This window comes from Lepisma saccharinum, chromosome 25 (assembly GCF_977018435.1).
Source record: "Lepisma saccharinum chromosome 25, izLepSacc3.1, whole genome shotgun sequence".
NCBI lineage: Eukaryota > Metazoa > Arthropoda > Insecta > Zygentoma > Lepismatidae > Lepisma > Lepisma saccharinum.
The window spans coordinates 18,351,383-18,376,616 of NC_139253.1; the positions used below are offsets into that span (position 1 = coordinate 18,351,383).

The 25,234-nt window shown below is 38.5% G+C and overlaps 1 protein-coding gene and 1 non-coding gene across 4 annotated transcripts; one reads left to right on the top strand and one right to left on the bottom strand.

The window, feature by feature from the left end:
* The first annotated feature begins 6 nt into the window (after positions 1 to 6).
* On the top strand, positions 7 to 24,534 carry AlkB (alpha-ketoglutarate-dependent dioxygenase AlkB). Of its 3 annotated transcripts, none has more exons than XM_083111754.1 (7): positions 7 to 59; positions 2,972 to 3,099; positions 4,807 to 4,912; positions 5,689 to 5,842; positions 7,710 to 7,788; positions 16,514 to 16,707; positions 18,750 to 24,534. In XM_083111754.1, the coding sequence occupies exons 2-7, from the start codon at positions 2,977 to 2,979 to the stop codon at positions 19,231 to 19,233; spliced, it is 1,140 nt and encodes a 379-aa protein (XP_082967880.1). In that variant the 5' UTR covers positions 7 to 59; positions 2,972 to 2,976; the 3' UTR covers positions 19,234 to 24,534. The 3 variants fall into 3 exon arrangements, with proteins under 3 accessions (XP_082967880.1, XP_082967878.1, XP_082967879.1); XM_083111752.1 differs by lacking the exon at positions 7 to 59 and adding an exon at positions 263 to 386; XM_083111753.1 differs by lacking the exon at positions 7 to 59 and adding an exon at positions 281 to 411.
* On the bottom strand, positions 17,783 to 17,854 carry TRNAT-GGU (transfer RNA threonine (anticodon GGU)). Its single transcript has one exon. It is a non-coding gene; the product is annotated as a tRNA-Thr (tRNA).
* Positions 24,535 to 25,234: the final 700 nt, after the last annotated feature.

Sequence of the window (25,234 nt, forward strand, 5' to 3'; positions counted from 1 at the left end):
CAGCTAACAGCGATGCCATCCCTACAGAAAGCTTTGAAAAAGCGGCCATATTTAAGCAGGTGTGATTCACGTATTACATATAAACATGTTTTCATGCAGCAGATTCAAGACAGAACTATTAATATAATAAATTCTGCTTCATTGCCCCCTCTTCGTTGGCAAATGTTTGCAACAGTTGGGGAAAAGCAGAGCAGAAGAGTTGAGTGAGTAGCACAATCTGCGGGATGGTGGTCGGATCAGGATGAGATGTGGTGAGAAGATTATCAATGTTTGAGATACAGCGCCTTGATTAACGTAGTGTGGAAAACTGCACTGTTCTGGGCTCTCTGGCTGGTTCCACTCGAATATGATACCGCTAGAGGCGCTGGTGTCGGCACAGCTGCATGGTATTCGTCTGCTTACCGCTGCAACGTCGGTTTCTTTTAACTAAACTTTAAGTTCGTTAATATTATCATCATCATCATCATCATTTGTTTTTAAGATATACACACTGAAGCATTTGTATTTTGGTCTCTTTTCTTCCGATTTAAACTAATCGCGGCGATGATGATGATGATTGGAGCGAATTGACAATATAGAGAAAGTCTCCAAATTTGTTAATTTTCGGTATACTAACTAATTTTGGCCTCCTAATCACGAATCTGTTGTAAAAAACCGGGGGTCACGTCTTGAAATTTGAAAAAAAAAAAGCAGATTGATTTTTTTATATAGGTGTATATGCGTAGTTTTACGATCGAAATTTTATAACTATGCTTGCCTAACCTTCTGCGAATGGTTTCTGGGCCAGTGATGACTTTCAATAAGGAATTCCTAGTTTTGTAGCACATAACCAACGAACAATGTTTCAAAAGGAACACGCCATTTTTCCTGAAATCAACGGTGTAGTATATGCATAGTTTTACGAACAAAATATTATAACTATGCTTGCCTAACCTAACCTCACCTGAAATGGTTATCCGTAAATGATTTGTGGGCCAATGATCACTTTCAATAAGCAATTCCTAGTTTTGTAGCACATAACCGACGAACAATGTTTCATCAGTACGGAACATGCCATATGGAGAATTATCGCGGTAAATAACAATGTTATTTTACAACTTCTACACGTAAATGTACAATTTTAACACGCGACCTCCATAACTCCAGATAAGTCACCAGGAGTTCATAAGAAGTCAGTATAAGAAGTAGGAAGTGAATTACAGACTTTCTCTATATTGTTAATTCTTACCGATTTCAGACCAATGGGGCAAGCGATACAGGATGTTCACACTGATGTAACTAGTTGACTAGTGACACAGACACTTCCAGACTGTAAAATAGCATTCATTGCGCATGAGGGTCCAAACGACACATTCATATGCCGTATTCGCGTGCTACTTGTTACTTCGGTCTGATAGCTCCTTAAAGGAAGGGTGCTCAGACCGAAGCAACGTGCCACAGGGGGAGTTCTCAAGTGAGTGACAAGCGACATGGTGCCTTCAGTCTATTAGCAAGCGTTTGCTGCTAATTATGCGAACAGCAGATCTAGACAACACGATAAACCTCATCTTACAACAACAGATCTAGGTGACACGATAAGCCACACCTGTTGCTTACGTGTTGCTCATACTGGGCTCTTTTCCCCAATAGCTTAAGCCTGAATCACACAGAACTGGAATCCAGTAGGAATACTGAATACTCTAGTTGATGCTGGACTGACTACCTTTGCTAGTTTTCGCCTCACACGGTACTTTTTACACCGTACTTGTTATTATTTTTATTATTTATTTGTTCAGCACAGTATACATTTCCCAATTATGTTGAGCATATACTCAAGGTCCCGGGTTCGATCCCCGGCCGGTTCAAATCCGGGAACTTTTCTAACGGTGGAAGCGGCCCCGGCGCCTACCCAGCGTCGAATAACATGGGTACCTGGGGGAAACCCTGGGGGGTAAAGGCGGTCAGGGGCGTGATGCTGATCACATCACCCCCACTCACGACCGGATCAAGAAAGTGTGGGGCGTTACCCTCACACCCCCTATACGCCTTCATGGCGTGGTGCTATGCACAGGGGAACACTTTACCTTTTTTTACCTTTTTATATACACTGTGAATAAATAACAAGAGAGAAGAGGAAAAGAAGAATACATGAAACTATGAACGTCGATGTACACAATTTTTACATCAATTTATGAACTTATTGTTGTGATTATCTTTTTTTTCAGTTCACTACGTGAATCTGTGAATATATCAAAGTCTACAGTTTTTAACAGTTCATTCACAGTGTCCTGCATGCACACTGCAGGTGAAAATTTATGCATGTTGACCCTTGACCTCTCCGTGTAGAATAATGTAAGCAGTACTACCACCTGTTAACAACAGATAATCATGAGTATCCTTTCATAATATAAACTGAAACAATGTCAGTGATGCAACTTGCTTTCCAATAAAGTTCACATTCTTCCTTAAGTCCGGAAGTACAAAAGCAAGGACATTTTATAAAGAAAAATCCAGATTGCAATACATAATACACCACATGCAGAATATATCACACATAGCTGGTAATGATGTTATAAATAGTACTAGATATAGCGATCAATTACTTTATAATGGGGCTCCCCAATGGTGTAGTGGTAACATTGTCACCTTGTATGAAGGGGTCTTATGTCCGATACCCGGTGGAAGCATATTGTACCTTGGTTCAGATCCCACTTTTTACTGTAGGTCCAGTCCCGATTAGCCTATCTATGAATAAAGTGGACTTAAAACAACATTTCAAACAAACTTTATTATGATTCTCATCTCTGCAAACTAATAACAACATAAAACTTTCATATGAAATGCAATCTTCGTGAAATATGCACAATTACATACTTTTCTCTCTTAAGTATTTTGAAGTGTCTCACGCTTCCTATTATAATAATGGCTATACATGATGTTATGGATATAAGTATAGGGCTTAGAATACTTATTGTTTAGTTTTGTCTTGCAGATTACATGGATCCAACAACACCAAATGACTTATTCAAGAGATCATTCAAGTTTTATAAAAACAAAAGTTTGAATCCGGATTTCTCTGAAGTACTTGACTTCAATAAAGAAAGCACACTGGGAAATGAGGTAAGATTTTTTTTATGGTTGTGCAGTCACTGACACTTCTGGGTTGTAACTATCCCATTGAAAGACTATAGGATTGTTACAATCCAGAACTCTCCATGACTGTATATACTTTTATATAATACGAGGCTTGTCCGGAAAGTAAAGATACAAACCAAAAATAAGATATAAAAGAAATGTATTGCTCGCAACTAAAGTTACATTTGATACACTGATACAGAGGCTATTTCTCCACATAAGTGCCACCATTGTCCAAACATTTGTTCAGACGCGGAACAAGTTTTTGTATCCGCTGCCTGCATCTGGAACGAAGTTGTGACTTCTTCTCTGACTTAATCGTCGTCGGCAAAGTGTTTCCCACCTAGATTTTTCTTGAGGTACAGGAACAGGTGGTAGTCGCTGGGTGCAAGGTCGGGGCTGTATGGCATATGGTGAAGGACCTCCCATTGAAAGTGTACAAGCAGATCCTTGGTGACATTCGCTGCATGGGGGTGGGCGTTGTCATGAATAAAGAGGATTCCACTTGACAACATGCCTCTCCGTGTGTTTTGAATTGCACGTCGAAGATGTTTCAAAGTCTGGCAGTAGGTTTCAGCATTAATCGTTCTTCCAGGCAGCATGAAGTCCAACAGCAGGATGCCGTGGCGATCCCAGAAAACAGTTGCCATCAGCTTGCAGGTTGAAATTGAAGTTTTTAATTTTTTGGCTTTTGGAGAATGGGTATGGCGCCACGGCAGTGACTGCTGCTTGGATTCAGGCGTATGGTGGAACACCCATGTTTCATCACCTGTCACAATGGAGTCCAGGAATGCATCTCCCTCTTCTGCGTAACGAGTAAAAAAGTCCAGTGCATATCCCAGTCGTTTGGTTTTGTGTTCGTCAGTCAAATGTTTTGGGACCCAGCGTGCACACAACTTTCTGTACCCTAACCCACTCACAACTTCATGAATAGTGGTTTTCGAACTGTCAGGAAACATCACACACAATTCTCAAATTGTCACCCGCCTATTCGCACACACCTCTGCTTCAATACAATTGTGAAGGTCGTCAGTGATGAGGGATGGCCTCCCACTTCTCTCTTCACCGTGAACATCACATCGGCGAAGGCAGAGCACCATTTTGCCACATTTTGACGATTCATTGCGTTCCCGTACACAGTCACAATTTCTCAATGGATCTCTGATGGACGCTTTCCTTGTGCCTGCAAAAACCTGATCACGGCACGCACTTCGCACTTGGCGGGATTCGGTATCGCTGCTGCCATTTCCAACGCGTGTTGCTCGCACAAGACTCAGCGCAGCACTGACGACTCACTCCCAATCCTCGTCTTATGGATCATGGTTACTGCCAGTGTTGCCAACTTTGGTACACATTTTTCCCATAATGTGCAAATGTGTTTGTATCTTTACTTTCCGGACAAGCCTCGTAAATGTAATTGTTGGTATTTGGATCTTAAATTAATTGGAGAGAATTTATTCTAGGAATATAAGTTGCTAAAACATTTTGTACTCAAGCCATTTAAGATATTTTGATTACAATTTAAATTTTGTGTTGGTTTTATTTGTGAGTGTAAGTTTGATATTGATGGCTTGTTTGAAATGATACAAAATAAACCGTCATCAGAACATATACGTAAGGATTTTGAATAATAAAAAGTTTGCTATTACGGAGGATGTAATCTGTCTGACACATGTATGCTTATCACTTTAGGTTAGGAAGCTGTCAGTAGGCACGGACTGCCATACAATTAATGAAAGTTTGCTTGGTCTTACCCCACACAATGAGTGGAATATATTTGAGTTGAAAAACAGACCAGGTAAGTTTATGTAGTATCCAATTTTGCCATTTCAGCAATTAAGGAATTGAACGAGAGAAAGGGCCAAGCCACATGTTCGCTCAGCACCTCAATTGTATATGTTTGTGTTGTACGAAATTTGATTTCTGAAAGGAATCTTGCATGATCCTGCCAACACTGATTTAAATGCAAGTCATTCTTGAAATACTGAATCAGAGCAGCATTCCGTGGCAGGTAGTGTTACCAGTTGTAACGAAATTTTTCATTTACACCAAAGAGAGACAAATTTATAGCTTTTAGTGCAGACATAAACTTGCAGAAAGGTTTCCGGAACATTGGTGTTTCGAAGATTTCAGATTCTAATCATGGAGCCATGGCATCGTAGCATGCTGTGTTAACCACTCTGCCATGGTGGTTGGTCATAACACTTTAGAGTACTTCTGAATATTCATAAATCTTAGTACTGCATACAGTTATTCTGTTCCTCAATTTATAAGTTTTTCTTTTAAAGTATTCATAATTTCACATGTGAGTATTAACGTAAGTTTATTTTAATCATACATTTTAGTGCAGAATTAATGAAAATTGAATAATGGTCAGGGTGGTTTAGACTGTGCAGAAGTATAACCTATTCCATTTCAACTCAAGATAAACCATATTTGCTGTAGCTTATTGGCATTTTTCTGATGTAAACTGCATTCGTTGCTATTGGTGGTAAACCAGTGTATAAAGCATTGTTTACTAGCGAGAGCCAGTGGTGCTGAATGGTTTAAAATGTTCTTAATTTTTGCTCCTAGGCCTCATCTTTGTGAGAAACCCGTTTACTTCAATGGGCCAAAAGTACTGGATACAACGCTGTTTGCAGGATTACACAAGAAAACCAAGCCGTCTTAATCTTGATGCCCATGGAGACCTAAAAGATGATGAAGATTGGTGGGATGTTTGTAACAGGTACTAAAATGATGTCTTTTATAAATTCTCACAAGTTTGATGAACAAGTCCGTCGATCCTTCCTGGAAATTGGCATCACTCATTACAAGTTACAAAAAAACAGAAATAAAGTTCACTTAGTTCTTATTTGGACAGTAAGAAATGTGTTAAATTGAAAAAAAATTGAGAGTAAAATGAAGGAACCAATATTTTTTTGCATCTTCTGCCATTTAAACCAAACAGTAAATCGTTTCACAGTTTTCAAAATTCCAAAAATTAGACTTTTATGTGAGAGGGCACACAAGCAAACAAAATGGCAAAAATTTCCTCCTAACTTTCGAAGCTTTTTTTTTAATGGGAGGTGTAAAATTTAATAATGAAATAGAGTAACTATGCATTGGAGTGTGTGTGTGTGGGGAAGGGGGGGGGGGAGTTGTGCCCAATATTCACTCATTTGGTGGATCGAAAAGAAAAGTCAGTGCTGCTGCTTCTCTTGCTACTCCTGCTCATCTTCTTCTTCTTCTTTCAACTTTATCAAACACAGTTTTATATCTATCTGTCTATTCTTTGCCATAGCCACGTTTATAGAGCTTTTAGTTGCTTTTACTCACAGATAAAAATATATAAATTACTTACATGAGAGTAGAAATGGTTCAAAATGACGTTTCGGAAGTCTGTACTACTTCCTTCATCAGGTAAATAAAATAAAAAACTTACGTGCCAAACATGGTACCGCGTTGTCAAATCGTAAGTTGAGGATTCAGGTTGATGGTAAAAAAGGTAAAAACTTACTGTGACAAATAAAAATATGATGACCTATTATAGCCTCCTAGTGACTCCCGTCAGTGTTGGGTAGAACACATGTGTCCATGTTCGTTTCAGTTGTGTGGTTTTTGTTTTTAACTTTTTTAACCAGTGAAGGTTATCATCAGATTTTTTATGCCGTCACAATAAGTTTTTCACTTTTTTTATCCTCAACCTGAATCCTCAACTTACAATTTGACAATGCGGTACCATGTTGTACCTTAAGTTTTTGATTTTATTTACCTGATGAAGGAAGTAGTACAGACTTCCGAAACATTGTTTTGAGCCATTTCTACTCACTCACGTAAGTCATTTATATTTTTTTATCTGTATTGATAGTGAGTAAAATGCACCATTGTAAAATGTGTTTTTACTCAGTTTGGAGTGTCCAGGTTTCTATACCATACAATGCTATACTCCAAGGATAACATTTCATTAGTCTCTTTCCCAGTTGTCTGTCCACAAAACACACTTCTTCCACTAAATACTTCTTTTCCCATTGCTGTTGCAGCCAATGACACTGCTTATGATATATTCCAGGTATCTGAAGCTGTCAAATTGTTAAATACTTTGGCCTTGAATTCTGACATTTTTCTTGCTTTTTGTCATGTTCATGTTTACTTTTCATCCTGAATTGGTCACAGCGGAGATGTAAAGTCTTTATCATATTGTACACTGTCCAAGGCCATGTCGTTCTTACATCTTATATATTTCTTTCTTCTTCCTACAGTACTATACCTACCTTATTCTGGAAACGATTCTTCTAAGTAGATGTTAAATAATGTAAGTGATTGTCGTACTCCTGTCCCAATTTTACTTCCCTTCCCTGTCATTTTTCTACTTTGACTTGAACTTGTTATTCATGTAATTAAGGGAACCTTTACTGAACAACCATTTTTTTGACCATCAAGATTTTATTTTGTCCATGAACTTCTCTTCATACCAAAACAACAGATACGTGGAATATTGGAGTTTGGCTACTGTAAATACAGGAATATTGTCTGAAATTCTTAGTTAACATTGTATCATATAAAGAAGCGAATTAATTAATTGTTATTAATTCTTGCTGTATTGTTTTCACCAGACAAGGACAAAGAGGGAAGGATGTTAGGAAGAAACTTCGATGGGCAACTCTAGGCTATCATCACAATTGGGACACTAAGGTATGACTACTACCCATCTTATTTCCTGCCTTGATTTATGCAGAGACACAACCACAATTTTATGTCTGGAGGGTATTTAACTACCAATCAACACGTAATTTACCAATTTAATATTAATGTATTCATGTGCTTTTGGAAAATCAAATTTTTCATTTTGGTGTGGTTTCTTTGTAATGGAGACCATTCATTTTGTAAATATTTATTTGGATTTGTAAGGAACATTCAGTTTACAAAATTTTTATGCTAATTTAGGTTTGAGCAGGCTGTAAATTTCAAATTCTCCCCGATGGTCCAACGAAATACAAAATTTGATACTATTGCTGTGCTTTGTGCTCCAATGTTTGCCCCTTCTTGCCTCCTGTATCTTTGATTTCGTCCAAAGTTTGTGCAGCAATGTAGTTGTACCCCTGGTTTATGGGGTTTTGTTTGCCGACCGCTGTGTCAGAGTGGTTAACATATTATGCTACAATGCCAGGTGTTTCAGGTTCGAATCCCAGCCTGGGCATGGGTGTTCTTGGTGAGTGTCTCTTCATCAATTTCATCATATCATCGCTCATCCTCATCTTCACAATTAGCCAAAGTGGCAGTGTGTACAAGCTGTTGTTGTGTCTTCCAATACCATTTGGTGACCCTGAGGCATGCACTCCCTTCCATGCCAAGGCAGCTGCAAGAATTGCAGTTAGTCTGTCCTGTAACATTGACTGAGTCATGCACTAATCATAGCAGTTCATCTGAACAGTAGAACTCAAGAGATGCAGTGGGCATGCCAGAAAGAGGTGTGGGCAGACAATGAAGACTCAGTAGCAGTGTTCAGATCCAGTTCAGAGGAAGATTTTTCTTGGCCGTCGTGATACTCCTCAGTGCACCGTCCGCTTTGTTTCCTGGATGGAACCTGTTCGGATGAATACTTCCACTGTTGTGATTCATATCTGAACAACCCAGTGTTCCATGGCAGACTGATTGCAAGCCTTGTAGCCTCCTAAGCTTGGGTGATTTCCTGAATGCATGCCTGTGTTAAGTCAAGGTTATCAAATGTCATTGTAGATGCTATGCACCATCCTGTATTTACAAGAATGTTTATAATGGAATATTTTGATAGATTAAGCAAGAAATTTAACAATTAAGGTATTAAGCTGATAGTGATATATAAACTAATTTCTTCTATGGTGTAACAGTTCTTATGTGAACCTTTAGCTCCATCAAGAGTTTGTCTTCATTCTCCAGGTTGGAATTCCTGCCTCTCTGATGTCTGCTAGGACAGCATCATACCAGCTAAAAGCTAAATGCCATGGTGCACTACTCTGTATTTACAAAAATGTTTACAGGGCCTCCCCAATGGCATAGTGGTAACGTCGTCACCTTGTAATCAAGGAGTCCCAGGTTCAATATCTGGTGAAGGCTCATAATGGTTCAGATTCCACTTTAAACTGTAGGCCCAGTCCCGATTAGTCTTACTGTGCTTAAAGTGGACTTAAAACACAAAGTCAATCAACAAGAATGCAAAATTTTGATAGATTAAGCAAGAAAGTTAACAATTCAGATATTAAACTGATAGTGATATCTAAACTGATTTCTTCTTCTGTGGTGTCGCAGTTCTTATGTGAACCTTTAGCTCTATCAAGAGTTTTGCATTCATTCTTCCAGTCCATTGTCTTCATTCTCATTCAAACTACAGGGTCCGTTCTGAAAGTATCCGAACTTATTTATTTGCAAACAATTTATTGATGACAATTACAACTGCTGTCAATATTCTTCAATGTAGGCACCTTCAGCCTCAATACAGCGAGTACAGCAACTTTTCCACTGTTCACAGCAGTCCTAGAAGTCCTTGACTGACACCCTCTTTAATGCTGCGGTTGTGGCATCTTGAACCTCTTCAATTGACACAAAACGCTTCCCCTTGAGCACCCTTTTGACCTTGGGAAACAAAAAGAAGTCGGGGGGGGGGGGGGATGAGGCAGCATTGCCATGCGTACGTTGGCCAAAAACTCACCTACCAACAGCGCTGTGTGAGCCGGCACGTTGTCGTGGTGAAGCACGCACCTGTTGGCGATGTCAGACCGGACGCGCTGGACCCTCTGTCGGAGACGCTGAAGCACTGTTTTGTAGTAAGCTGCATTCGCGGTGGTCCCAGCAGGTACCAACTCTTTGTGCACGACCCCCTTTGCGTCGAAAAAGACAAGGAGCGTTGTCTTCACCTTTGATTTTGACATCCGGGCCTTACTTTTGACGAGGGGACACGGGGGTGTGCCATTCTGAACTTTGTCTCTTGCTTTCGGGGTCATACTCGAATAGCCAGGTTTCATCCCCGGTTATCACTCAGTGATAACATGGTTAGAGTCTCCGTAAAGTTTTTTTTCAATTTAACACAAAATTTCACAGCGTAGCGCTGTTCCAAAGTGCGCTCCATTTTTTCCAAATCCACCAACTGCAAATTCTCGACGTGACGTTTTTTCCGTGTACACAACACGAGCGATTGCACCTCAACCACTGCTCGCAGGCAACTGAGCGAGGCCTTGTTTTGAAGGTTAAGGTCCCCACTGCCACCTGGCGCAGCTTACCCAAACCCTCGACCGATTCTCGCACCACGCTGTGGACAGTTCGGATACTTTCAGAACGGACCCTGTATTTCTGCTAGGACAGCACCATACCAGCTAAAAACTAATCTCCATGGTACAGAAATGCTTTCAGGGCCAAGGGATGCGAATCAGCTCTTCGTTAGTTCATGCATAGTTAGTGCATTGAGTCCCATGGTACCTGCTTCTGTACCTGGGACTATGTACTTGTACCTAGTATCTACTGTACTAGGCCAGAGCCCGTTACTTCTTCCTTTTAAGTTGCTCCCCAATTGTCCTCACAATGCTGGGTCAAAACTGAAATTTTGGAAGTCCCACTGTGGATCAAATCCAGCTCCACCAGTGACGTATGCTGGTTCTAACGAGTGGGTAATCTCCGACCCTTGATCATCAAACTCCAAAAGTTTCCGTGCATTTTATATCAGGATCCATATGGGATATAGGAATATTTTGTGGGAATGTTTGTCTTATTGTGGCGACCACAATCAATTAATTCTCATTATTGCAGTTTAATATACGTGTAGAATTTCAAATAATAAAACAAGACAGTATTATAAAGCAAAATAAAAAAAAACTGTGAAATATAAAATGAAAGACATGCACTAGTGAAATAGAAACCCTCATTATTAATTTAAGTGCAAAATTCAACTTACCCCAGGACCCGATTACTTGTAGTTGAACTCCAGTCTTCTTATTTGAGAGGTGAACTTCCCAATAACGACTTCATGAAATGGAAAGGTGGGGTTGTTCCGAAGATTACGTAGCAACTCCTTTTCAATTGATAGCAGAGCAAGTCCACTTAACCTGTCCTGTCCTTGGGTTGATCTGCAGAATGATTTTATTCTTTTGAGTGCCGAAAAAGAACGTTCAACAGAAGCTGTAGTGAATGGTATAGTGAGAATGAGTGTTGCCAACTTATATACTTCTGGCAAGGCAACAGTTAGTTTGTTCTTTACCATATTAGAAACTATCTCGTAAATTGGCTTCCCAGTAAAATTGAGATCTTGAGATGCATAGAGAACGGTGAGTTCATTTTTCAGCCTCACAGAATCAAAGTGTGCACCATATTTTTCCAATAGAGACATGAAAGCTCTTTCTGGAAAGTTACTCTTAAACACTGGGAACTGAAATGAATCCAAGAGGGAAACAAAGTGCAATGTATGAAAATCGCCAAATCTATCATAAAGTTGACCATGTAATGTGTTGATCACTTCATTAAACAATCTTCTGTAACTAGTTTCTGGGTCTTCATTTTTTCGTTTCCTTTCCAGGTCTGTAACTTCTCTCTTAGTCGAGTACCATACTTGCGCAAAACCATCAACTCTCATTTCTTTAAGTATTTGCATCACGTCATGAATTTTTTGTGAACAATAGGCTATGTCCAAGCTCTTAGTTTGCAATGTGTTGTATAACACATCAGTGTAGGAAAAAAATTTGGAAAATAGTTCCAGCAAAAAACAAGTTTGGAACTTGTTTAAGAAAGAAATGCACCCATTCGCCTGTAGCATAGTCTCGGAATCCCATTCCCCATCACTTTCGGCAATATTCTCAAAAAACTCTATTAGTTCACTTCTGATTTCCTTTATTGTGTTGACAAGACGCGAAGAGAAGTTCCATCTGGTAGGTGCAACTTTTGGCAACTTTTTCGCGACAAATTCTTTTAATGCTTGGGTTCTTTTCGTCGATTTAGAGAAAAAAGAACCCAATCCAGATAATGTTGTAAAAAAGATGCTACATTCTTTGATTCTGCAGACCGATTGCTGAAGCACAAGATTCAGTACGTGGCTCTGACAATGGACAAACAGCGCCTGAGGATAGACTTCCCTAACTTTCGCTTGCAGTCCACTAGTGCTTCCAGACATTACTGATGCCCCGTCATAAGTCTGACTGCAGAGTTTATTACTTATGTGGTAGTCTCGTATCACATCTTGGATAAGCGTGAACAAACCATTGGCTGTTCGGTCAGCACTAACGTCAGCGAAAAAAAAAATCTTTCTTGTGCATGGCCATTTTCATCAACATAACGAATGCATGCTGACAATTGCGATTTATTAGTAATGTCAGTTGTTTCATCTAATAATATAGCTACAAAATTAGCTTTGTCTACTTCGCCTTTTATAGCTTCACTGACCACGCTACAAACTGCCTTAATAAGGTCATTTTGAATTAGAGGAGACGTGCCTTTAAAGACCGTTGCACTTTGCAAGTGATCGGCAAGTTGCGAGTCATACTCGGCTGTATACTGCAACAATTCTACAAAGTTTCCTTTGTTCAAGGAGTCACTTTCTTCACCATGGCCTCGAAAAGGAAGTTCTTGCTTTGCAAGGAAACACACTGCATTTATTAAGCGCACTAGTATATCTCTATTTCTCTTCACCATTTCATTGTGCCGTACCACATCCAAAGCACGCTGTTTGTCCAGTTGCACGTCAATACGTGTCTGTGCGAAAGATTGCAACTTAACAAAGGAAGTTATATGACTTTTTGATTTTTCATGTTTGGCACAAGCATTGCAAAGATTGTTTAGATTACAGTATCCGCCACGCGTCCATACATTCTTTTCAGCCCCGAAAGGTAAGCACGGCCAACAAAAAAGCAAAGCTTATTAACACTTATACTTCCTGTCAACCATGGTGTTTTGTCATAATTTGCTTGCGAGAAATGTCTCACATATTCCCGATTTTTGTCTTTGTATATAGATGTAAGTTCAAGCGATGGCACTGGCCTACCTGTATTACAAATTTGCAACTTCTCCTGAAAAGATCTTGTTCCAAAAGGTTTCACCAGCAAATCTTCTATCACATCCATTATCCTTTAACACAGCACTATCACGACAAACACTAACACCTAAATAAATAACACCAAGCACAGCACACGCATTCAGTTTCACGTGCCAAACTTCTGTTGTGTTCCTGGCTCAGAATGAAATTCCCTATGAATGATAAAAAAATTCCCTTTCCGAGCTCCAAATTCCCTGCGATGACAGGTTTTAAAAGTTCGAATCAGTGCAGGCCTGAGCCAGAAATTTATTTCGGGGTGGGGGTTGAGAGGAGGGTACTCATCCCTTATTAGCAGCCGCCACATGAAGTTGAAAAAGTGGGGGTAGAAGTTCTGAAGATAAATCTCAGATAATTACAACGTATTATGCAAGGTGTTTAAATCTGCAAATGAAGTAAAATTAATTACCACTATACACTTTTTAAATTAGATATATGTAGGATTTAGGGGAGGGGATTTCAGCTCCCCGAGTCCTCCACCTGGCTACGTGCCTGATGTGTTTGTTCCTTATATGTTTTAGTCGTTCATCTTCATCACTATTAATCTAAAAAAGTGGAATAGTAACTTAAATGAACTAAAATATATATAATTTATTTATATCTTTTCCTTTAAAAAATATTCACTTCCGTGAAGGGAGTACTCTCGCGGCTTTTGAAGATTAGAGAGAAGAAACAATCACTATTTTTGCAAATACAAAAATGGGGGGAGTCAGCTTATAGGTGCATTAATTGCTTAAGTTTTGAATTTTAATTTAGGTTGCTTCATCTTCAATATTTAAGCTTTTTCCTTTTGATAAATTTCTATGTAACAGACATCAGCAAGACAGAAGTAAATGTATAGTGAAAATTAGCATAGAATTGTTTTGCCTATGTTATTCATATTTTCCTGTTCTTCGCACTTTACCGGGTATGTTTTCCCTATTTCCCTTACAGAAGGCAATTTGTGAACCCAAAATTCCCATTCCTGAGAAATGTCCCTGCCATAAAAAACACAGTTTCTATGTTTAGCGACGACATAGCCTTCGGGAGAGAATTGTGGAGGAGGGTTGTAGGAGGTCAATGGTCGCCAGCGGAGGGAAAGGCAAACTCTAGGGGTTGAGACCGGTGGACTCTCACCAGAAGGAGCTTACCCTGGCCACGGAATCGCCGCGCCTGAGAAGCAGAGTTTCCTCCCCCCTCTTTTCTTTCTCTTCCCTCCTCGCCAAGGGTTGTAAAGGAAGCGGGTGGAATGACGTCAGGGTGAGATTCCCTAACGTCATTCCACCGGCTGGAGAAAGGTTCCCCGACATTCAGCGGCAAACGGTTGGAAGCATTCGCGGCGCGCTGGAAGCAAAGAAATGTATGCATCAAAATTGGTTTGGAAGAATATTGCAAAGAAATGTATATATTTTTTTTAAAAAAAAGAAAGAAATACAGCCGGGTCATCTGCGATTACCTAGATGACCCAGAGTATACGCCGCTGAGCTCCACTTGCACCAAATGCAAGTGTGTTAACCATTGAGCTATGAGGGAGCTCTGTGTCAAATTAGCTGCTTTTAGGTTTTTACCTGTTTCTTGCCTTCAACTGTTCATTCAAAGATTTTTATTAAAAACTCTGCTCTGGGTCAATCCATATGAAGTCATACAACATGGTTGCTTGACCATTTTTAAAAAAGTTTATTTTTTGTGTGGTGTGAGCTTCATCTGTTGACAGTTCAGAACCACTGTTATTTTATTTTTACTATCACTGATTTGAAGATGGCGGGCATTTTTTTATCATGGCACTCGTCATTTTCTCCATTCGTAAGCATCAGCGGCAACTTTTTTATCTCAGCTCTGGTAAGTCCTACGACAATGAGACAAAATCTGTGATGTTAAGTGCATTATAGGTTACAATTATATTTCTGTGTAATTTTCTAAATATTATTCCTTCATAATAAATTTTAAGGTCAAAATTGTGTATTTTAATCGCTCAAAATGACATTTTTGGAAATTTTTTTTTAGGGGGAAGGCAGTTTGTTTGACACTTGAATTTTTTTTGTGCAAGTACCTGTGTACCAATAGTATGTGCCAAGATTATTTGAAGCTTGAGACTTTAATCCTTTTTTTCTACAGGGTCATAAACATGTACTTTTTGTTTCAAAAAATCCAAGTTCAGGGTTAAATATCTCTGGTGGGCAGTTGTTTAAAAATCTGAAATTTGTACACAATACAGTACTCCATGATAAGTAACTTCAGTAAAAATTGTGACTTTGAGATTTAATTGTTTTAAGAGATACAAAACTCGTGAAAAATTCAATATTTTGCATTAAATATGGTATGCCTAATTTCATTACGAATGGAGAAAATGATGCACGCCATGATAAAAAAATGCCCGCCATCTTCAAATCGGTGATAGTAAAAATAAAATAGCAGTGGTTCTGAACTGTCAACATATGAGGCTCACACCACACAAAAAATAAACTTTTTTAAAAATGGTCAAGCAACCATGTTGTATGACTTCATATGGAATGACCCCTCTGTCAAGCTGTTGAGCTTAATGTGGGTTGTTATATCTGTATGCATGATGTATATCACTGTTGTGCTGAATCCTATATATGTTTTCCTCTAGTGTTTGAATCTGTACGTCTATATTTGGGAATTCTTTTAGTGATCAATACATAACTTTTGTAAATGCACATAAGTAAATTACTAACTTTATCCATGAGACTTAGGTTTAAAGGTTCTATTCATTTCTGCGGACCCTGCCACCATCGCAACAAATGTAGCAGATGATCTGACTACACCAGCGCTCCTAGTGGCATGCAGGGGAACAACAAGAAGTGGAAGCCCACCCAGCAGTAAAGCAAGTGGATGGTTGCAGGGGCCACAGAATTTAATAGAACCATTAAAAGTAAAGTGTCCCGTGCCATGGCCATACAATCTAAGACATCCAGCTACGGAACATGTGCAGATTCAAGTCTCCTGGGGAAGCGTAACAACTTTTCTCCAGAGATTTCAGCCTGTGTATGGGACCGGTGGCCACCCACCATCGTGCGGAAATTGGGAAGCTACGGATGAGTAACATAACCTGGCCATGGAAACCTACAACAACGGCCGCAGTTTCGTTGTGCTGACCATACGTCACCCCGTAACTAATTGGATGATCTCCCACCTTGGCAGGTGGCCTATAGTCGGTAGGTAGGCCCTGGCACTCGTGGGCTGTTGCACCACGAGTTATTATTTATGGAAAGTAAGGCTCGCGGATAAAGTTAGTAACTCGCTTACGTGTATTTATTATAGTACTGCATCTTTTATTCCCAAAACATGAACGCAACTTTCAGGTGCCAAAGCTGGCAGTTCAGTTGCAAATATGATAAAACAGCAAAACTAGAATATGTACTTTACTTCCAGGTATACAGTGAAGATGCTCGTGATCCGTTCCCGGAGGACCTAGCAGTTCTCTCCAATCATGTTGCCAGAGTTGCTGGTTTTGATAATTTCAATGCAGAAGCAGCTATAGTTAATTTCTACCACATGGACTCCACACTCTCGGGCCATACAGATCATTCGGAAGTGAACAAAGAAGCTCCTCTGCTATCGATCAGGTAAGAAATGTGTGATTCTTTTTGTGATCCTCTCTAGTCCATGTTGAATATTCACTGTGATGTTTCTGCAAAGAGCTACAAGATGCTGTATATTGCATGAGGTTGCATTACTTGTACTGTCGCTTTTGCCTGAGCAGGAATTTTGTGGATTGTTCTTTTTTTATTATTATTAGAGAGTCTTTGAAGTTGTTTTACATATCCAAACAAGAAGATACAATTTGTGTCTGTTGTAGCACCATTGCCGACCTTCATGGCTGATGGGTTAGCATAGCATAGTTCAACATCTCAGTTTTTTCAAATCGTTAAGGTGCAAGCAACAATTTTTGAGGTGTAAGAAGCGTGATAGTCACTAGCTGCAATGTCTGAACTATATGGGGAGTGATCAGAAAGCTCCCATCCGAACCTCTGATTCGTCTGGAGAGTGAGGGCAACAGTGTGTGGTCTAGCATTGTCATGGAACAATTCCCGAGCGCTGCATTCCATGTTGTCAATTTTGTACAGCACGTCTTAGTTTTGATGGTGTTTCACAGGATGCCTGTACAGTATGAACTCATATACAGCAAAAACAACATTTAGTAAAGCTACAGTGCAGTATGAAATATAGATATGCAATATCAACACATCAATTAATTTACATGTAAGTAGCCACTTGGAATGCCATGGCTCTCGAAGGGCTGTTGCACCATACAGGTTAGTTTTACTATCGGATTAAAAATTATAGATACTCAAGTTTGGACTCGAATTAAGAATTAACCAGTAAACCTACAAAAAAACGAGTTACATAAAAATTTAGCTTATTCAATTCTGCGTTAATCTATGCTAAGCAAATTTTTTTCAAGTATGCCTTATATTTTTTAACTTCGTGATAACAATAAAAGGGCCTGTTTTTTTTGAGTTTTGCAACCGATAAGTCAAAAACTGGTTGTCCGATCCTGATGAAATTTTAGTATAGTGAAGGCAGAAAGGTTTTAAACATTAATCTTAATTTTCAGATTTTAAAAATTTGGCAAAAAACCGTTATCATCAATTTTGTGAAACAACTTTTTCTTACGTAGAAATTTTCAGCGAAAAATGCAGGCTGGACCAGGACTTGAACCCGGGTCTCTGGCATACCATGCCATTGCTCTAACCACTGAGCTACCGAGCCAGCCTAGTCTCACCTAATTTTTTGCTGTCACTGTTTTACCTGCGTGGAATCGTCTGCAATAGCAAAAAATCAGGCAAGACCAAGCTGGCTCGGTAGCTTAGTGGTTAGAGAAATTTCACGGTATTCCAGAGACCCGGGTTCAAGTCCTGGTCCAGCCTGCATTTTTTTGCTGAAAATTTCTACATAGTACATCTCCTGTGTGTGCCTAATCTTCAACTTTTTCTTAGTATTGGGTAGTTTTACAAATACAAAATTGGTCTTGTTTTGAAGCTTTTGAAAAATTTTGCTTAGCATAGATTAACACAGAATTGAATAAGCTAAATTTTGATGTAACTCGTTGTTTTGTAGGTTTACTGGTTAATTTTTAATTGCAGTCTAAACTCGAGTATCTATAATTTTTAATCCGATCGTAGGTCAGTATCGTGTATAATTGATTATGGAATTGAGTCTTAGTAACTATATTCTGTTTTAGAGTATTTCAATTTTTGTCACTGATAAATTGTCTGTGATTAGTCGTCTTTATAGTGGGGCCTCACTGATGGTGCAGTGGTAGCATCGTCGCCTTGTAATCAAGCGGTCCCAGGTTTGATACCCGGTGGAGGCACATAGTGGTTTGGATCCCACTTTAAACTGTAGGCCCGGTCCCGATTAGCCTTACTGTGAATAAAGTGGGTTTAAAACACAAAGTCAATCAAACAAATGTCTTTACGGTGGTATTTAAAAATATATACAACACTGCAACTACTCAAAATACTCACAATTTCTCACAGATAGAAATTGAAGGAAGCTTTGCATGAAATTTTTACATTACAATTATTTAACTATTGATGTTTCACTTATTAGTGATGAGTTTAAAAATCAAACAGTAATTTGCCTGTTTTTGGTTTGCATTCAGCTTTGGACAAAAAGCTATCTTTCTGATTGGTGGGCCAACGAAGGAGGAGAAACCAACAGCATTGTTCATTCGAAGCGGAGACATTGTTGTAATGTCCAGTTCAAGCAGGCTGTGCTACCATGGCATTCCCAAGATTATGGAGACTGAGGAATCTCCATGGGATAGTCTTTTAAGTGGAAACTCAGTCCCTATTTGTGATGATAAGTGTGATGAATCTGTTGCATTAGATTGCTCAAATGGTTCATGCAGTTGCCATCTGCAAGAAGGTGATCTTGGAACCCAGCGGAAGAGCTTGCTCTGTGGATGTAAAGAATGTGTGGAGACGGAACGCTCTTCAGAAACGTCAGTGCTCTTTAGGCATTTTGTAAATAAGTATGTGAACAACAATGCTTTGTGGGAACCTTTCAAAGCATATGTTAGAACTTCTAGGATTAATGTGAATATTAGGCAAGTTCTGTTGACCGGACAGAAGTCATTGCAATGACGTGGACATTCATAATTGTTGGACATCATTCTTAATCCTGTGCCATGCCGAGATTACGTATGAGAAGAAATGCCAGTTGTGTTTTTTTTTTTTTTTACAGGTTATTTAGGTAACGAAGTGAGTTTCAATTTGAGATACGATCCACAACTGTCTTTTCTCAGTATTAACTTTGATAACTCCCACCATAACACTTTCCTTATTTGAGTTTTCCTAATTTTCGAACCTTCAGAGAAAAATGGCTTATAAGTAGACTGACGATTTATATGCACTAATAGCCTGTGGCTTAACAGCCCACGAGGGCCAGTGCTTACCTACGAACTGCTGCTTCCACTCCCACCAGAGGGCAATCCAACCAGTTACGGCATGGCATGTGGTCAGCATCACGAACCCGCAGTCGTTATTGTAGGTTTTCTAAGTCTGAATTATGCTACTTATTCGTAACTTCCGATTTCCTCACGATGCTGGGTGGCCACCAGTCCTATACACAGGCCGAAATCTCAGGAGAAAAGTTGTTACGCTTCTCCCATGAGACTCGATTCTGTGGGCGTCCCATAGCTGGAGCCCAAAGCCTGTGCCTTAGGCCACGGTGTGAGACTTATATGCACTAAAAAAATATGAATTTATGTCCAAGACTATCACAATATGCAATATAAATATGATTTAATTTATTAGATTTTTCTAAATCCAAGAGATAACATTTATATTTGAAATATGCCTATAAATCCTCTGTCTAGTGATGACATTTTCCACAGCAAACATCAGTTTCACCATCCTCTGGTTTCAATCCTAAATAAGAGGACATTAGTAACTTATTCTCATATGTTGAAAGTGGCTCGAAATACCATCCAATTTTCTCTAGCCCAAGTTCAACAGTAATGTTTGTGGAGAGAAAAAACACCTAACGAATGCCCTGGGTGAGTCCTTTATTTGTCCTCCACTATCCTCTTCATATACACCAATAGTAGAAATAAATTATCTTAAATCACCCAATCAGCAGGGTTGTAAAGAGTGTGCTGTTAACATTAGTGATGAACTAAACAGGATAAAGAGAAATTTATGATGTTTGTGCAATTATTAAAGAGTGGTTGTTTATAACCTTGTTCTTCACAATTTTATTGTAAGTTGATATGTTTTAAACAAAATAAAGTTGGTTCAACCACAAAGGATCGTTACTGTTACTATAAATGTTCTATTTTTTTAACAAATGCACAGGTTGTTTGTACACATCATTGTAAGTTGAATTATGGGAGGATTATTTTATATCCAGGGTTTGCCCAATGAAGAATCCATAGTCTGTGAAAATTGTATCAGATTAAATTCTCTGTGAACTGCAAATATGTATAACATAGGTCCATGTCATGAGATTAATTTTTCAGTAAACCTCGAATGTTTGTGTAATAGATGTTCCAGCAATTTAATTTGTAGGTAAACCTTTAGAATGAATGAAATACAGGGTGTCTCATAAGTAATAGCGCAAACTGACAAAGGTGAAAGTACACAATAATATAAGCAAAAAAGTCTCAGTAGACACGGGTTTGCAAACGAGCCATTTTCGAGATAATCGTGAAAGTGTGATTACAAGCCGCCACTGACTTCATTGTTTGTAAACATCGTCCTAGTTGGTAAAATGCTAATAATGTGTGTGAATGTGTGGTTACAAGCCATCATTGGTTGCATTTTGTAAACACCGAGTGCTTTACTCCTTGCGCGGTCTGAATTTTGATCTTTGTTTACAAAACAGAACATTTCCGAGAGGTGGCATTGTAATCAAACAGGGTGGATACAATCAGTACACAGTCTAATCGTACTGTGGGGGTCACTTTTCTTACTGTATTAATAGCATTTTACCAATTAGGACGATGTTTACAAACAATTAAGTCAGTGGCAGCTTGTAACCACAGATTCGCAATTATCTCGAAAACGGCTCGTTTGCAGACCCATATTTACTGAGACTTCTTTGCTTCTATTACACTGGTCTACATATTTTCATGAACTTTCTGCTTATGTTTATTTTTCAGTTTTATTTTCATAATTTGAACCCGCTGAACACGAATATGACATTGGTTTTGCTGTAATGTCGGTTTTTAAGATGATATGGGTCGTTTATTATTTTTTACTCAAAGCCTGTATGTCGTATGTATTATGTAAAAAACATAAAATTACGAACACAGTACAGTCAGTTCCCAGTAAATTACATATATAATGAACAGTATAACAATGAAAAATAGCTAAAGCAATACAATGAAATGAACAGAATACATTAATATTACACATCAGTCCCTTAATTTAGTTCATCTTATGTAACAACATGCTCAAAAGTTAATATTTGTCTTTTGTGGGAAACATTCTCTTCACCTTCATCACGAACTAATCCCCAAATGTAATCACCCATCATGGCACAGTTTCATCTTCCCTGGTATCTGCTTTCCATGAATTGAATGTTCTTATGAAAGCGTTCTCTCCCAAATTCTGCCGAAAGAAATCAAGGTGTGAATGAAGCATGTGTAATTTTACAGACATTCTACAGCCCAGTGCTCTATATCTATCAAGTAGTGTCTTAACTTGATCGTGAAGAGCTTCACTTCTGTTGTGGACACGAAATCCCTTCACCAAGTTGTGGAAGGCCTCCCAAGCATTTCGTTCCAGCTCGGTCAAGTTCATTACTATTTAGCTTGAAACGAATCTCTTGTCCTGTAAAAATGCCACCCACAATTTTTGCCTCTGACAGATTAGGAAACATTTTTTTATGTACTGTAGGGCAGTTGACTCAGTATCCAATGCTGTCACAAATTGTTTTGCCAACCCCAGTTTAATGAACTGCGTTGGTAGGATAATCTTCTCTCTGGGCACTAAAGCTGCGCTTATCATATTGTGTTTTCCTGGGGTTAGCTCTGTTCTTTCAGGCCACACAGTTTGCTTGTAGTGCTTGCTTCTTGCTTGACTGTCCCAGAGACAGAGAAAACAAGAATACTTTGTATACCCACTTTGTAACCCAAGAAGAAAACCAATTATTTTGAAATCACCACATATGTCCAACTGGTGTTTTTCATATTGGATTTTCTCCGTCATCTTCACACTTAGTATCTTTCCTTCAAGTGGATGGAGTACGCGACTGGAATTGAAGGATACTAGTTGTCGTTGTGTAAAAGAATTGCCTTCAGACTACTTTTGAAACTATCCATGAATAAACGCCATTGTTTTGGTTCGTACTGTAATCCAATTGCACTAAAGAGACCACTTATATCAGAACAGTAGCACAGCGAATCCTCCACAGAAAAAAAAAACACCTGGTGTGTCTTTCTTTAATTTGTTATTCTACAGGAAGGAAGTAGCAAGTTCCACTCCTTCAGCGGTGAAGCTAAAAGTTCAGACTTAGTTTTTTGTTAAGTTCAGGTCATGGTTTGTCCAGATCACCAACAGCCATTCCAAAGTATGCTTCATAGGCTTCACAAAATTTTGTCCCTGGCACAATGATATGTTTAACTTGCTTTGACCCAATATAGTATCCACATATATAACAGAATGAGTCTGCATGTAATTTGCACTTCCGACCCGCTGACATAATGTTCCATAACAAAGCAAATGAACTTAACACAGATTAACACACACCCAGACTGAAGCAGTAGACATGGTTGTGAAAAAACAACCTTGAAACACACAACCACAAGGCAAAAGTAGGAATTCAGGTGGGCGCTTGTACTCTTCAAATTTACGCACCGATAAAAACGCAAAAACAACTAGATAAACCACACAAACGAGGTAGACATGAAGGTGTAGTTTTGAACTTTTACACGAGTTAAAATCAACAGCAACTGTGCTTCCATCTAGCGACTGTGAGAGTAAATACACCCATATTGCTGTGGCTAAGCCAGCAGTGTGAGAAAACAAAATGTGTTAATATCTTTCAAAATGTTGATATTTCGACAAAATTGATGCCGGATTCATGTTTAGTGGGTTGAAATCTATAAGAATTCATCACAAAACAATGATAAGCAAAATCTTGTTGACCAGTGTTATCGTGTACTTTCACTTGTGTCAGATTGTGCTATTACTTTCGGGACACCCTGTATAAACCACTGATGCGAGATTAACTTTTCCGTAAACAATGAATATGTGTAATCGAGGTCTCTGCCATGAGATTAATTTCTCTAGAAACCCAAGTATACCTAGGTAAATGAACTAAATGGTCACCAGTGCAAGATTATCTTTTCTGTAAACCATGATTGATTGCAGTTGAATAAGAAGGAATTCAAATTATAAATGTATGTCCAAAACTACCACAATAAGCAATATAAATGTGATTTCATTTATTACATTTTTAATAATTCATGAGAGAACAATAATATTTTAAATATGCCTTGGTAATTAAAGTATGCATTTGCCTATAAATCCTAGGTCTAGGAAGGATTATAGTTTGGCACCCTACCCCTACGACACCACTGACATTTTATGTGCATCCTTTGATATTTTCTTTTCATGTGATATTTGCATCCTACAAATTTTGACATGATGAAACTTGAGAAAACCTCAGTAAAAATAATATAGGCTATATTTAAAGATTCGTAGTTTGCATTTCTGATGTTAAAAAAGTTTAGCATATTTAAGAATATTCCAGTTATGTCTTATTGGCTGATGAAAATCTTTAAAAACATACTATTACTAAATGCACGGCCATGAAATTAGATGGGTGGCAGGCAGAAGTTTGTGTTGTTACCATGTTCAGAGGTTTAGGAGAATGAAAGATCTCATTTTAGAATTGATCTTTGTGATCCATGTGATGCAAACTGACAGTATTTGCTCGTGAGGTCAGGGGTGACACAAAAGTGCCCCGGAAAGAGGTTGGTCTGACACCCGAACTAGGCAACGCAGGCCTGTCGACGTTGCCACACAGTTCTGTCCTGCCAATTTGTAGGTAAACATCTACAATGAATGGAATATATGGTTACTGGTGCAAGATTAACTTCTCCGTAAACCATTGGTGTTTGTGTAATTGATGTCCCTGCTACAGGAATAATTTCTGTGCAAACCTCGAGTATGAATGAACTAAATGGTCACTGTCTTCATAAACCATGGGGGTTGTGTAATAGATGTTCAGCTAAGGTAATTTGTAGGTAAACGTCTGGAACAGTGGTTCTCAAACTTTGTGAGCCCACGGCCAGATAAATTTGTTTTTTAAAAGTCTATGACCCAAATAGCTTACTATTTTTTTTAATTTTATACATTTATTAATATGTACCTATGTATTACTGAATAAATTATGGCATAGATAATCATAAAGAGTATTCGTTTAATTTTGTCTAGGTTTTTTGACAAAACATAAAATTTGGTTTAAATTATTTGACGACGACTGAAATTAATGGAATCTTTTAGTTTTTCTGGCCAACACCATTAAATTAATTTGGTAAGTGAAGATTTTCAATGGAATTAATACGAAAAAAATGGAATGATGTGAGATGCAGACAGTGAAACTCAATATCGAGACCTATTACCAAAAGTGAAATACTACAAGACAGTGGGGTCAACCAATTCAGTTAATCCATCTCGCTAATCAACTTCGTAAATGCCCTCGGCTAAATCTGAAGTCCTGATTGACACCACATTATACATATATACCTGTCAGAATTCAAATTAATGTTTTAGCACAGTAGGTAGCTACGGTTATCTGATGAAAAGTAAATACCAACTTACATTTAACTAAGGAACAACATATATATTTATGCTGAAACAATTATAAGTAATTTTATGGAAAATATATTTTAAAAAAACAGAAAAACAAAATTTACAACATCCTCAAATTATACATAGTTTATCAAGACCATTTTCACATATACATGTAATTGAAATAAAGAAAATATTTATTTATTATTCCCTCTTGAGGTAGCATATGTCTTTTTCATATATTTTAGCAAGCATCAGCTCTAAATCTGAGTGTACTCAATATGTCACTTTCTTCATCCAGGTTTTCTGCAATCCTGATCTTCAGTTTTCAAAACTCAGCATC